Source organism: Lagopus leucura, unplaced genomic scaffold (assembly GCF_019238085.1).
Source record: "Lagopus leucura isolate 7727_CA_CO unplaced genomic scaffold, USGS_WTPT01 Super-Scaffold_100159, whole genome shotgun sequence".
Lineage (NCBI taxonomy): Eukaryota > Metazoa > Chordata > Aves > Galliformes > Phasianidae > Lagopus > Lagopus leucura.
The window spans coordinates 12,857,873-12,872,672 of record NW_024962335.1 but is presented as its reverse complement, the minus strand read 5'-3'; the positions used below and the strand labels follow the sequence as shown (position 1 = coordinate 12,872,672).

General features: G+C 42.5%; 1 protein-coding gene across 1 annotated transcript; it reads right to left on the bottom strand.

The window, feature by feature from the left end:
* Positions 1-1,082: 1,082 nt before the first annotated feature.
* Positions 1,083-13,917, bottom strand: DMC1 (DNA meiotic recombinase 1). Its single transcript, XM_042890236.1, has 14 exons — positions 13,838-13,917; positions 12,064-12,154; positions 11,394-11,438; positions 8,405-8,551; positions 8,020-8,102; positions 7,364-7,416; positions 6,440-6,481; positions 5,515-5,587; positions 4,999-5,090; positions 4,144-4,217; positions 3,924-4,038; positions 3,009-3,069; positions 2,342-2,458; positions 1,083-1,560 (listed from the first exon to the last, which is right to left on the bottom strand). The coding sequence occupies exons 2-14, from the start codon at positions 12,118-12,120 to the stop codon at positions 1,491-1,493; spliced, it is 1,029 nt and encodes a 342-aa protein (XP_042746170.1). The 5' UTR covers positions 12,121-12,154; positions 13,838-13,917; the 3' UTR covers positions 1,083-1,490.
* Positions 13,918-14,800: the final 883 nt, after the last annotated feature.

The window sequence follows — 14,800 nt, the reverse complement described above, 5'->3', positions numbered from 1 at the left end:
GGGGGGGTGGGCGAGAGGCATCGGAATGCCGGCCGTGGTGACGGCGAAGGGCTGGGGGTGCGGGGCGAGGGCCCGGCCAGCGCCGGCTGGGTCTCGGAGGACTCGCTTTGCGCCACCTCGGCTCTCGGGAGGGACACAAACGCAGAAGAATTGGTCAGTGGGTCAGAGACCCGCTGAGCGTCGGCGGAGGGAACGGCGGGGCTCTCGGTCGGCTCCAGGGCCCGTCAAGTGTGGAGACGCTCGCGTCTTCTTCCTCCGTGCTCCCGGCACAAAATGGCCGCCGCCGCCCCAACCCGCTTCACTTACGTTACGGGCGCCCCGGCGCTGCGCAAACTGCGGCTCCCGAAAATGCCTACGCTTATTCCCGGAAGCCAACTACGTCGTACGCGCTCATGGCGAAACGCTGCTTCGAACGGAGAGCGAGATACGAAAGTTGCGTAGCGTTCTATACTTCAGCTGCCCCAGCGCGAGGCGGGGAGGAAAGAGAGTATCGCTCTTCTTATTCCTCAAAGTCTGCTACGCAAGGAGCCTATAGCGTAACCCCTTCTAGAGGGTAGGGAAAAGCTAAGCCGAGGCGTACGTTACGTAAGCGCACGGCGTACGCAGCTTGCGTAACTTAGGCTGACGTAGAGCAGGAAGAGCCCGACCGTTTTGCGTAAAATTCTTCCGCGGGCTGTGCGGGAAGGGCTGGCGGAAGGTCGGAGGATTACGCTAATCGTGCAGCGTAGCGGCGCTTAGAGAATACGGCCGTTCGGCCAGGCGCCGGCTGCCCCCGTGGAGGAGACAACAACGGCGCTGGTGGGGCGGCGGGGCCCGGCCCAGCAGCGGCTGCTGTGGGCTGCGCGGGTTCGGTGGGCCCGGGGCTCCCTTGCAGGTTGCCTGGGGGTTGTGGGCTCAGCGCCCTGGCAGCAACGGGAGGGACAGCAGCCATGATGTCTGCTTTCTCCTGGCTGGGAGAAAATGGCTCGATGTACCCCAAACGGGTTTTAAAAGGTTGGGTCGCATCTGGCTTATTTGTCCCGTGGGAAATGAGTGAGAGTAGGGCTGGATGAAAGCATCCAAACACGGGTCAAATGCTGTTCTGATTTTACATCTTTATTACTGTGTAAACCTGAGGTCATTCTCTCCAAAAAGTAAAAGTGCATTAATAAATAATCTGGTCAACATGAAAGTATTTCAGGTCATTTTTAATTTTCCATCCTTTTGCACGTGAAACTCCACAAAATTCCTGGGCTCTTGCTCCTGCCATTGCCGTTTCCATCAGCTATTTATTGTCAATTGAAAAGAGAAGACCCAAAACAAACCAACTTCTGTTAAGATGAATAACACTGAAGCACGCAGTTTATCCCAAATCCTCTCAAATTGTTCCAAGAAGATAAAAATGCAGTCGGGGAGACAGCAACCTTGCACAAATCTTCCTCCCAACTAACTGCCTTGGTGGTTATCAGCTGTACGTTTGCATGTACAGCTGATGTACATGAGTTTTCTGCCTATTCTTTGGCATCTCCAATCCCTCCAGGAGTTATTGCAAATGTGGCTTCGTTTTCAGGCATCTCAGGACTGGAAAAAAAAGAAAGCCATGAGTGTTAAATGTAGTTATGGAACGGTCTCTCAAAGGTTTTAAGTAAAAGCAACGTGGAATATTTTAACATCCTTATAAGATGTGATGTTATCAAGATGAGAAAACGTGAAACCCACCTCTGTGAAGATGAGAAACATGAGTGAGGGGAAAGGAGGAAGTGTGGGAGAAGAGAAGACTGTGCAAACTTGTCTTCCACGTTTCAGATCCTGCTGACCAGGGAGCACTGGTCTCTCCACACAATTCTGCTAATATGTTTTTTAATACCTGCGTCTGCCCCAGCTCAGCGTGTAAATTGATACCCACTGAGGTCAGCAAAACTGAGTGATTTAACAGCTCTGGAATGTTCCTGCCAAGGGACAACCATGGCTCTGGGCAGCCTGGTCTGGTGGTTGGTGACCCTGCACATAGCAGGGGGTTTGAAATTAGCTGATCATTGGGGTCCTTTTCAACCCAGGCCGTTCTATGATTCTGTGATTCTATGATTCAATAGTCTTCTTGGAGAGATGAACATCTAGCAGGATTTATGAGGAAAGGTTACATAATGTAATACATACGATATGCAAGACAGCTTGGAATCTACTAATCTAAATCTCCCAATCGCTCTGTCCTTTCAGATTTCCTCTCAACATACCATCCAGATGCATGGTTCATTTGAAACCACCAATCAGTTCACAAGCTATTAAGTTTCGGTGCAATGAACTCTGACACCCTACTGTGTTCATAAAGCAGCTTCTTTCCTGCGAAAGGACAGACATTTACCTGTCGTATATCTTTGCAATACGCAGCTCCCCTCTCCCTTTCCTCAAACTAATTCGGGTAGTTGAAGCATGAGCAAGGATGTGGCCCCCAACGGGCTTCTTTGGGTCTGCCTGAAAGCTAAATCAGCAACAAAAAAAAAGAAGATGATGATTCACCATGCAATTTCCAGAGGCTAATAGATTAACTGTCAGGCAACGCACAGTGAAGTCAGTATTGAATGATAAACAGGTAAAATTCAAAAGAGGATCTAAGCACACCTGCCTCAAGATAGGATGCTCAATGCTCAACGTCCTCTCATCAAATTCAAGAGGTTCAAGAATGTAAACCCTACACAACGTGTATACGCTGCTTTAAGAGACAATTAGGGGTTTTCTTCAATAGTTGTTATGTTTCGTTCTGTTCACTCAAGACATAGTGAAAGAAATCATCCTGCCAGCCAGGAAAAAGAGATCATTTTAAAAAATGATCACAAACTGAGAGAAACCTATAGGTGTCATCTGTGAATGACTTGTGATACCAGAAAGACCAAAGGACAGCCTGAAATAGTTAGAACGTGAGGAGCGTGCCCTCACGTCAATGCCTCTTGCTCAGTCTCAGTTCTCATCTCTGTTAAATATGTAACCAAATATGTAACCAAAGATTAGAAGTGCAGCAGTGAGTATCGTACGTCATAGTTGCTCCTGGATCAGCGGTCATCTGATTGGTCACAAACACAGCCACGTTATATTCTGCAATGGAAAACAATGCAAAGAAGATGAACTGTATCCAATTAGATTTCAAAAATATCCTCATGTTCAGGGTAAGATCAAGGTTGTTACTGAGGCGCTTCAAATTTCAAAGGAAAGAGAAGCAAATGTTCCTTATGCCTGCTGGCTGGGTTTAACAGGAAGACAGCCTCACTTTGCTCTTGTGTCAGCTGTAATATTTATGCCAAAAATGAGCACTTTTCAGAGTTCTGCTGAAGAAGCCTTTCTCATCACCCATCTTCTCCATGGGCTCCATGCCCTAGGCCTCTTCTCCCTCCCTCTGAGTGTTCCCCTTTTTTTTGATATTTACTCCATAAACACATTTACTCATTCTTTATCCATGTTTCTGAGTCATTCCAAACAAGGAAGACTCCTGTTCATTCCATCCTCATCCCTCAGAGCATTGTGCAGCAATTAGAAGGAGGCAGTGAAAACAGCCTTCTCCTCTCCCTGTACCTTCTCCATTTTTATCCTGTTCTCCACGTTTCTTGTGTATTTAGACTGTAGAAGCTGGGGGAAGGCTGGAAATTTGTCCAGTTCCAAAACCTGTCCTCCTGTTTAGGACTTGTCAACAGTGATTCTGGGAGAATTCTAAATGTTAAATTATTCCCTTATCCGTCACCTTGAAATAATATACTTCTGTTTCTTTTTGGTAACTGACAGAAGCATAAAGTGAGCAAGGATCCCCGGGCCAGTACCTGATTTGATAATACACTCAGTGTATTATACCTAATTTAATAATACACTTAGTGGTCATGCCACCAACAATTGCTGTTTTAATACTGGATTCAATAACACCAATCCACGTTGCCCACATTTTGCAATGTTTCCTTTACCTTCTGATATTTTTTGGAGCCTGGACAGCATCTGAGCGAGTTTCTGTTGTCGTTCAGCCAGCTCTCCACGACCACTGAAATCCACACGGAAGAGTGCCATGATGGAGTCAATGATCTGTATTGTAATTGCATTGGAGAAGTCAATACAGTGAAAAACAACAACAACAACAAACTATTCTGAAAGCAGCAAGTGTATGAAAAATAACAATTAGTCTTGTACCAGTAGCTTGAAGATACCAGCTTCCTCGTGGAACTTGGCTGCTACATAGTCAAGCAATTCCATCTGATGTTCACCTGATGGGAAGTAGAGCTGACAAATCAAATTAGGGCCAGAAAGAACTCTGAAGGAAAAAAAAACCCTGAATTTTGAAATTCCACTTTAAATGCTTGCATTCTTTGTATTTTCACCACCAGCATTTTAAGTCCAGTGCCCGTTAACAAGCTACTTCTCCAGTACCCAATAGTGCTGATGTTTCTGCAGGTTCCAGTTTCCACTTGCCCAGCCAACAACACTTCTTTGTGAAGAGCTCCACAAAAAAGTCTTGTTTTGAGAATCGAAAACCAGCAGAATTGTTTGAAATGAACATTGAATTAAATGACACAAAGAAATTGTACAGCCATATTATTTATGTTCGTGTAAAAGTCCCATTTACTTGAAGTATTAATGCAGTGTCTTCTGTCAGAGTGCATGAAACTGTTTCTGTGAAGGTCCATTCACAAAATTACAGAGAATTATCGACTGCATTTATAGAGTTAGCTTACATTCAGACATTCACTGTTGCTTCTGTTACTAAGATGGTACACTGACAACTGTAATACACACGGTGGAATTGTTGCAGCATACTGCAGAACCTTGCATAGTACAGCTGGGCTGGAATGCTTACCCTGAGCTAGTCTACTAGAGTACACCACTAGAAAAAGAAAATAGGAGCTAGCTTGTAACATTTTTGTTAGCAACAAAATGTAATTTACTCTCCTTAAGCGGGCTGGTGTCACTTAAGTAACTGAAAACTATTAACACAGAAGCCTTGGAGAAAAATCATAGTTATCATAGCAGTTGCAGTGAGGGTCTCACTCGTGTATGCACGTGCATACAGCACGTTGTCAAGGACTGCGTCGTGGTCAACGTTGAAACGGTCAGCAATGTCACGGAGACGGTCTGGTCGGCTGACATCAGGCAGAGTTAAGGATTTCTCTGTGTACAAACCATGCTCTTAGATAAATTTATTTTGAGGTAAAGAGAAATACATCACCTATCATCTATGGTTACATCTATCCTCTGCCTATCTGTTTATTTATTCACTGCTTTCTAAAATGTGACACCACTAAGAAAGCATGTTAAATCCCAGGGAAGTACTTAAAAGTAAATCTGTATTCTGACTAACTTTTCCAGCTTGGATTAGATAAAATGACAGAGGAAAAGCCACTGCCCTGTGGGCACTACACGCTGTGCTCTCCAAGTTTTCTGTGCCCATCATATTGTTTCCCATGCGTGAAGCCATCTGGAGCCTGCTACTTGCTTGAAATTAGAACAAAATGAACTGTCTTTCCAGTTCAAGGTACCTGTAGCTTTCAGAAACCCAAAAGATACAAAGTGTTTTCAGTATCAATGAAGATAATCTTTCCACCCGTGTAGCCGTCGGGCCCCGGCAGCTGAGCTGTCACTGGAATGAATCAGAGTAAAATGAATAGCTGGAAAAAATATTTTCTCACACTATTATTTTTAATAAAATATGATGGCTGTTTACCTGTGTCACAGAGAGCCACTGGTTTTAATCATTGTGGAAATCACTAGTTTAGCCTCTTTAAAGTGAATAAGCTAAAATACTCAATCCATTCAGTTGTGATCATTCGGGCAAAATAACTCTGCTGACTAACTTAGGTTGCACTGAATGGAAGAGTCTCCATTTTTCCAGCAGGCTCCACAATTCCCTTTATGCCACGGTGTCCAGTTAAGTGAATGTTTGTCCACCTGGTGTCCTGTAAGTGTATTCTAGGAGTGTAATGGTTACAGTAGTTATTACTGACTGCTATCTACACGTTGTGAGATAGTGCTGTGGAATGGGAGTCCTGGCACTGCCAAAGTCTTTGTTTAACCAGTTCATGTTAGCCAGTGGTATCCTGTCAGTGTCCTTTCAGAATGTCATTGTCAGCAAAACTTCTCGAACCCAGGAAATTAAAAGCTGACAAAGAATCTTGCCTTTGCAAGAGCAATGGTCCTGTCCCCCTTGTGACTCCTATTTGTGCTTTGCTTTTCCAGGTAATGTGTGTTTCTCCCTAAGATGGCTTATGGTCTTCTCTCTCCTTCTGGCAACACTTAAATTGATGTGAGCAGTATTAATAAATAATTATCTATGTGAGTTCTGTATTCAAACACATCTATTAGAAAGAGTCACCACGTTTTTTTCACTATATTTCTAGAGATAGAATATTCTGACTTGCTTTTATGTGTTGAATTTTTACACTGTCATAAAGAAAAAAACCCAGCACTCCCTGTTTTAAGGTAGCACACTTACCACAAAGGGTATGAGACAGCTGTGTTTTGCCTGTCCGAAACTCTGTTAAATAAAGGAAAAAAAAAAGTCACTTTCTACTTTTTTTTTGTCTTTTCTTCCAAGTTTGCCAAATTCTGTTACTGCAAAAATTCACCTCTGTTTCTCTATTTGCACATTTAAATCCTGATATATAAATCACATTATGTGCAGTAGAAATACCTTGGATGAAAAGCAAAATGTGAAATGCTTTCATCTGGTCTTGCTTGACTGCTGTGTTTATTTCTACTTTTCTGTAGAAGTTAAGTACCACAAGGCATGGATGGGAAATTAGTAACTGAGGAAGGAGGAAAAATGAGTGGTTGGGTTCCACTTTGACCCCCCAGAACAGGATCAGGCCCAGTTGTATTTTCAACTAAATGATCAAGAAGTTTTTTAATCTCATGACATCAAATCACACAGGTCTCCAATTTATCTCCTCCAAAGAGCAGATTACTGCGTTTTCCACACGCTTGTTACTGTTTTTGAAGTGTTAACCACTAACTGATGGAATTCACTCTAACAACTGATTGCAAAATCTTGTATGGAATTCAATGCATGCCAAGTGTACATAAATAGAATATCTTTTGTGCCATTACTGAAGAGGAACAGAGATTGCATCAGGGAAATCTTTTCTATAACAGGAAATAGTTACTAGCAGTATTAATAATGGTATGTCATTCTGAATCAGCATGCCCCTCAAGTCTAGTGATTACTCAGCTCAAACTTAGTCTGCAAGCAATTCAGCATGAAAAAAGGGAAAAAATGTATGAATTATTTCTTCTTCCACTCATGCAAGTACTCATCTTTGACTACGGTGTGATGTTTCACAGAAGTGATCCAGCTTGATTTAAAACCTAAACTATTCTTTGTCTGTTTGATAATACTCATTTAATGTAGTTTTCTCACCTCCAAAGGCCTCAGTGATTGCCATGCTTTCAATCCCACCACCTAGAAGTTTGCTGCAGAAAGGCAGACAATTATGATATAGTTAAAGCCACAACATCACAAGAGGAAATGAAAAAAGAGAATTTTTTTCTACTTCAAGACTTGTTATATTTGTCCTATAGCACGGCACTAAATGACCACTGAGTGATAAAATATTAAATCAATCCTCCTTACTGCATGTGAGAGAAAAACGTATAGAAATGATTACTGGAAGAGAGAAGATAGAAAGCATCTCTAAGACATAAAGTTCCACACAAGTATTTCAAGGGAAGACAAGGGAAGACTTAGACTTAACGATTTTGACTGTAGACCTTCAGGTTGTTTATTTAATGGGGTGAAAAAAGGGTGATCAGGATCATCAAATGATGGTCAAGATTTCTGTGAATAAACAGTTTTGCAAACTGTTTATTCACAATGACTGCCTGGTTTCCCTCAGAAAAGGAGTTGGTTTTGTTGCTTACAGAGTCAGGCATCTCTGAGCACCAGCTCTAAATGCAAAATAACCTACATGTCCTAACTGATTTTTTGTTCTTTTATATTTTTGTTTCTCATTCAAGACAATAAATATAATCAGAACAGGTTGTGCTAAGGCAGGGGAAAAGTAGATGTAAGCTTACTCAAATTCCTGGCTGCCAGTAGTAATATGAAATACCATCTTCCGTTTTTGACTGTACTCAAATGCAGTTAGGAAGCCTGGCTCCTAAGGAAGACCAAAGAGAACGTGAGAGGTTTATTCTGGTGAGCTTCAAGCTGAAGGCAGAGCGCGATATCCCACCCGGATAGCTTCTGTCTACCACAGCCTCATTTACACACATTGGGTATGAAAAGCACCACAACATTCGTCTGGCTGCTGCAAAATATAAAGAACATAAAGAATAGCGAGCCGGATTGTTTTCAAAATTATCTTGATGATGTGGTGGAAGATTCTATATAGAGAAATGCTGCATGGCAATTTAGAGAGGCCAGCATAAATTTAAATTGTCAAGAAAGTGATTGGCTTACAATCAGCTTATTTGCAGCTTCTTTAATCTTGTCCACTTTGACCTCTGAAAGCCCTTTTACACTGCACAGTGCTCGTCTTGTTGTCATCTGGATTCCTTTGATAGTGCAGATCCCAACTGACTTCAGTTTTTTAATATCTGCCACGTTCTGCAAAGAAAGTTCCTTTCTATGAGTACTTGTGACAGGTAGCAACCAGTTGGCAAATTAAACCTTTGAAACACTTTACTGTACACTCATCTGCATGTATATTTTCATAAAGAAACGTATTTACAAAGTAAACTCTTCCTGATGTAGTTTGTGACACCCAAATATCAGAAAACTTTGAGTCACATCAGTGTGAGGATCAAGGTGCAGGCTATGCTGGGTCTGGCTGTGCTCAGCCTGTCCCTGTTCAGGGCTGGTCTTTCTAGATCCAAGCTAATAGTAAAGAAACAGAACGGATTATTTCAGGTGTTGTAGAGTCTAACCTAAAAAACCCCGTCAAACTCAATCTGTCCTTGTTCCCCTTACACAGATAATCTGTAAACCAGGTAATCTGATCACAGCTGGGAGCTGACTTGCATAGGTGGTAGGATGCTGACTCTAACCTCTGTGACGTTCCTGCATGTTGACAGCAAGTCCAAAGCAAAACACACCTATCCTGCCAGATCCAACAGGCACTTGCATCTGGAATTGGCTTACTAGAGTTTTTAGTTCATTGGATACAGCATGACTTCATTCAGCACCCTGCAGGCGTGTTTTGCCTCCTCCCAACTCACGTTAGAAATCTGATATCACTGGAAATGTAAAGGCAAGGAACAAATAACTCACAAGAAACATACCATGGGAAAGGTCTGGGGGTAATACTGCAATTTACCATCTCCAGCCAAGTTATTTATTTAAAAGAACAAACAAACAAACCACACTATGAGCTGGATGAATCATTTATGTATCTAGTGTGTGGATATAAGAGACTTAAGATGGGAGGGGGGCTATGGAAAGAATTAGTTGTGGTCATTGGGAAGCTTACTTTTCATCCTGTGAGATATTTTTGACTATTACATAAAGAGGGATAGGTGAGGTAAAATCAATCACAAATGGAAATGACACTCACTCAAAAAAGAAAAAAAAAACACCAAAAATCAGTAATTAAAAAACAAAACAAAACAAAACCAATATTGAGTTGTTGTTCATGTAGTGTTTTTCATATTAAGACAATAGACTTCTGCTGCAAAGACCATTTTTCTAGGCCAAAAGTCACTCTTCGACTTCCTCATTTCTCAGTGGCCTTGTCTTATTGATCTCATCAAACTTAGGGCTGCTCCACATTACAATTCCCTGAGCAGCAGATCTGGTCACAGAAGTTCTTCTTCTCTGCTTCCCAGATACATCTTTTACCAATTGTTTGTTTACCAGCCAAAGTGCTAGAATTCTCTTCTAGTTGATACCACGAAGCATTCAGCAGTTGTCCTGGCTGAACACACCGACACAGCTGCCCCCTTACACCACCTGCTTATCCTGACCCTCCCAACCTTTTTGCATAGCATCTCTGCCCTAGTTGTACGCCTCTGAGATGGAAACAGGAACATAGCAAGAATTCAAATGAACAAACAAACAAACTACACAGATCATATTTTTTGTTGTCATGCTTTTTGCATGAATTGATTTACAGATGCAGTTTGCAGTGTGGCTACGACAGATGAAGCAGTAGCACATGCCTGAGGGCAGGAACGCTCAGCAGTGGCACTGGGATCACAGAAACTTGATTCCTATCAAACACTTTAGAACATCAAACCCCAGCCTGGGTTCTGCAAATCTGACTCTTTGTGGCTGTGCTGACACATCTACTAAATACTTTTCTCCCTATCCCTCTGGGGGGAAAAAAATCTAGAACCCTAAAAACTACTTTAAGCAAGTGAAATTAATAGTATAGGTCATCATATGCTCACTGGCACAGATGAGAATAACATCTTCCCCTAAGAAGTAGGAATAAACACTTGGACGGGAGAAGAAAAGTAATAGAAAAGGAGCAGGAGACTTTCAGTAAGCCAGATCTGTCTCCAAAAACAGAATGACGAAGAACAGTCTAAGTCACTACTCTTTATTTCCAAGATTTTCCATAACTTAGCAACATTTGTCTGCATTCTGTGCCTCGTTCGGTATTGACAAGCTTATACAGCTCTCTTCCAGCTCATGAGGTCAGCCTCTTTGGGCTAATTTTAATTTTTTAACATGAGAATTTGTGTATTTTTCTTATGCTATACCGTTGTTAAAGCTCACTACTTCATTATCCTCTCCAGAACTTTGTAAAACCATGGCAATGAGTTGTCAATAAGAAAGTGAACAACAGTTACACTGCTGACATGCTGAGTGCAGTAACTGTAATGCTGGATAACGCTGGCCCATTGTGTCTGTGTCAGCCCTGTCTGTATCCATCTACAGTCGTTTATCTTAAATTACTTCAGCAAACCAAACTTCTTATTCTGCTTTTCTAACACTGAACATTCTGACCCATGAATCAGCCTCCAAGGTAAATATATAATAACAGTAATCCAAGTAAGAAGCTAATGCTTATGTGACAGTAATGTTCATGATGAGAACAATTCATATTTGATGAAAAAACTCTCCACTTACTTCTCCAGCTATTTGCTCACTCCCACTCTACTCCCTTAAACAGCCTTCCAGAAATAATTTAGCAACAACTGCCACAGTGTAATTTCAAGGGAACCAAAAATGCAGGTATAATTACAAAGACTGGCAGGAATAGGAAGTGATCTACTACGTGGTTTTCATATAAGTTAGCAGCTAGTTGGCTTTTCAAGAAGTACTGGGTGCTAAATATTTTGAATATCTTGACACTTTATGTAGGAACCTAGTGAGAACGAGATATTTTGAAAGCCTGTCTTATCACCAAAGGCAAAATTTGTCTTCACATGACTGATTTAGAATTATTTGTGAGGAGAAATTTACATGGACAATGATGTGCAGATAAGTCATTGGCAATACTTACAATCCCATGCTTTTGTAGCAGATCAATGTCCTGAAAAAAGGATTCCTAAAAATAAAATGAAATAAAACAAAAAATTGAAAATAGATTTTTATTTTTCTTAAAATTATATCTAGCTCACTCTGTGCTTCAAATTTGTAAGCCTTGAAATGGTTTTCCCTAATAACACGTCTTGTTGAACTACCAAAATAAGAAAACCCAGAGTAAGCCAAGAATGCCTACACATTTCCTATCACTTTCTTCATCAAATATATCTTCACAGGCAAGTAACTCTCTGCTGTATTAATAAACTTGTGTTAGGATCACGTCTTGACTCTTTCATCCACTGTTCTTCAGCCTTTTCTGGCTGATGACCATTCCCGGAAAGCTTCAAATTAACTGATAATCCTCTGACATTTAATATCGAAGCACGAGATATAAAGCAATAATGATAATTCCATTAAAAACTGTGCATAGCTTTGGAAATGTTAGTGAAGAGCATCTGAAGAACACAACTGTACAGAGAATCTGACAATGAGATTTTCTTGGTGTTAGACTACAACAAAATTTTAAATGAATTGAACTTCCTGTCGGTGGTTTTTGGGGACTTCCTGTCTCTCTGTGGGCTTCAGTACGCTGTAACAATACCTTCAGACATCTGCTGTACCTGTTTTTCAAAGACCCATAAATTTACCTCATCATCCTGGTATCCAGATTCTTCTTGGACTACTTGATCCTCCATGGCCTTCATTGTGAAAGAGCAGGCAATGAAGTATCGATTGGTACTGAGAAATGCAAGCAAAGACAGTACTGAGACCGGAATAAATGTGCAGGTAACTGTAAAAGGACTTTTAAAATGACCTCAAACTGCACAAACTTTAAGTTTGTCATTACATATGGATTTAAACTCAGATTCTGCATCCCTCTCTTTCTCCAAAAGGAGAAAACCTACTGTGTTACTCTCCAGTGAACTAATTTGTCTAGAAAAGGTTTAACTGGTGTTAAGAAAACAGAACTCATTCCCCTGTAAGAATCTTGGGTCCCAGTGCGGGGACATTTTAAATGATTTATCATTAGTAGAATTTATTTCTGTAAGCAGTAGCATTGTCAGATAAAAAGGACAATATTGCCTCTAAGTTATATGAAAGCAGGAAAAATGAACAGTTCCTCATAAATATGATTTCATAACCTGCTGTACCAGTTTTATAATTTTGTAAATTGTTAGGTTGCTTCTGTCTTAACTGTCAGCTTGCCTTCATTGCTCTAGTTTTGTGAAGTGCCTCATCCAGAAGATTGTATATGTTTGCTTACTCATCCTCCTTAATAAAGTCCATGAAAAGAATATGATGTTTTCTGTGAACCTACAAGATGAGCTACATTTAACAGAGGATGAGATAATTTAGAATAAATTGCTGCAAATAGCTTTTTTTTTTTTTTTCCCAGCTTTCAAATAGATACAGAAGGTGTGCATAATTTGTTGACAAGAATCACAGAATCACATGTTCACAGAATCATATCACTTGGAGGGGATCCTTAAAGATCATCTAGTCCAACTCCCCTGCAATGAACAGGGACACCTACAGATAGATCAGGGTGCTCAGAGCCCCTCCAGCCTGACCTTGGATGTCTCCTAGAAGGGGACATCCATCACCTCTCTGGGAAACCTGTTTCAGTGCCTCACCACCCTTGCTGTAAAATGCTTTTTCCTTATAACCAGTCTAAAACTTTTAGTCTGAAACTATTTCTCCATGTCTTATCCCAACAGACCCCGCTAAAGAGTCTGTCCCCTTCTTACAGCCCCCTTTGGATACTGAAAGGCCGCTCTCCACTCTCAGATCTCCCCAGAGCCTTATCTTCTCAAGGCTGAACAGCTCCAGCTCTCCCAGCCTGTCAATCTTGTATATGCAGAAGATGGGAAAAGTGAGAAAGAAAATGTAATTTTAAGATGATCTTATTTGGGTTTTGAAGTGAGTATATGACGCAGTCACTTTTGTTAATATTTAGTGGAAACATTCCTATAAAATTAGCTGTTTCTGATAGTGTCAAGATATGGGTTTTTTTGCATTGCAGCCTTCCTGTATTTAAAAGGGGATTATAAACAGGAGGGGAATCAACTTCTTACTTGGGTAGATAGTGATAGGGCAAGAGGGAATGATTTTAAGCTCAGTGAGGGAAGGTTTCGATTAGATGTCGGGGAATTTCTGCACAGAGAGAGTGGTGAGGCTCTGGCACAGGCTGCCCAGAGGGGCTGTGGGTGCCCCATCCCTGGAGGTGTTCAAAGCCAGGTTGGATGGAGCCTTGGGCAACCTGGTCTTATATTAAATGTGGAGGTTGTTGGCCCTGCCTGTGTCAGGGGGGTTGGAACCTGCACTCTGAGCAGTTTCTCCCTCCTATTCCTCACAGTTCTCCCCCCTATTCCTCACCCTAAGGCAACTGACACCCCCCAGAAGAACCAGGCAGCCTCAAACCTGTGCCTTCCTGCAGACCAGGAGGAACAACAGAGCAATTATACCACACTCTAATTGAAGCTTTAGTGATGAGCCAAATCCTCCTCCAGTTGCTGGTGCAGTGAAGGCTCAGAGCGTTCCTGTCGTCGCAGCCTGCAGAGAACCAGATACAAGGCTGGAAGTGTGCGAACACGGCAAATCCATTAAGAAGTAAGGATCTTTGTGAGGAAATACAACCGTTTTTGGGTGCCCTAGGAGCTATTTGTTGGGTACATGAGCAAAGTCGGCCTGCTGCGCTGCGCTGAGCAGACGTGGGCTGTGTGACAGGCACTCGTCCTGGTCACACCATGCTGGGTTTAACAAACGGTTCGTGAGCTGACAGAAACATTGCAGCCCAGTCGACTGGGGCCGAGCTCGGGCCTCTACTGCAAGCTGAAAAACGCCCTGTTCGCTCCCCCACCCCGTGGATGACCGGCATTACCCGATAGAATCACCACATCCCCGGACCCACCCTCAGCCCCAGCACCGCCCTGAGCGCCTCCTCCTGACGCAGCGCCCCGCCTTTCCCGCCCAGAGAATGAGGCCGATGGCGGAGACTACTCCCTTGCCCTCCCTCCGCAACACAACGCTGAGCGCATGCCCTGCGGGCGCTTGAAAAATCGAGCAGTTTATGTCCGTGCCTGGATCCTGAGTGCCTAAGGCTCAGTCTGCAGAGAGGAACTGGCTGGCACAGCTTTTGAAAACGGCATTATTCCACAAGAGCTGTTCCAGAAGAGCACTTCGGCAGGCAGTCCTTTAGCCTAAAGATGAATCCCTTCACAGAAGCATGCTTTTACTCCAGGACCGAGCGCACATGCTGGGAGTAATCTTTTGGGTGCTGCTAAGTGGCCCCACAACAGCTAATGCATGTGTAAACAGACTGCTGAGCAGGTTGCCCAAAGTAGTGCTGGATCCCCATCCCTGGGGACATCCAAGGTCAGGCTG

Bases quoted from the DNA above. Each gene is read 5' to 3' on its own strand.
- DMC1 (XM_042890236.1), bottom strand. From the start codon at position 12,120: ATGAAGGCCATGGAGGATCAAGTAGTCCAAGAAGAATCTGGATACCAG. The intron at 4,218-4,998 runs GTGAGACCCTCA...ACTTCCCATCAG, and splicing joins GTATGCACGTGCATACACGA to GTGAACATCAGATGGAATTG. The intron at 4,039-4,143 runs GTACAAGACTAA...ATTACAATACAG, and splicing joins CTGGTATCTTCAAGCTACTG to ATCATTGACTCCATCATGGC.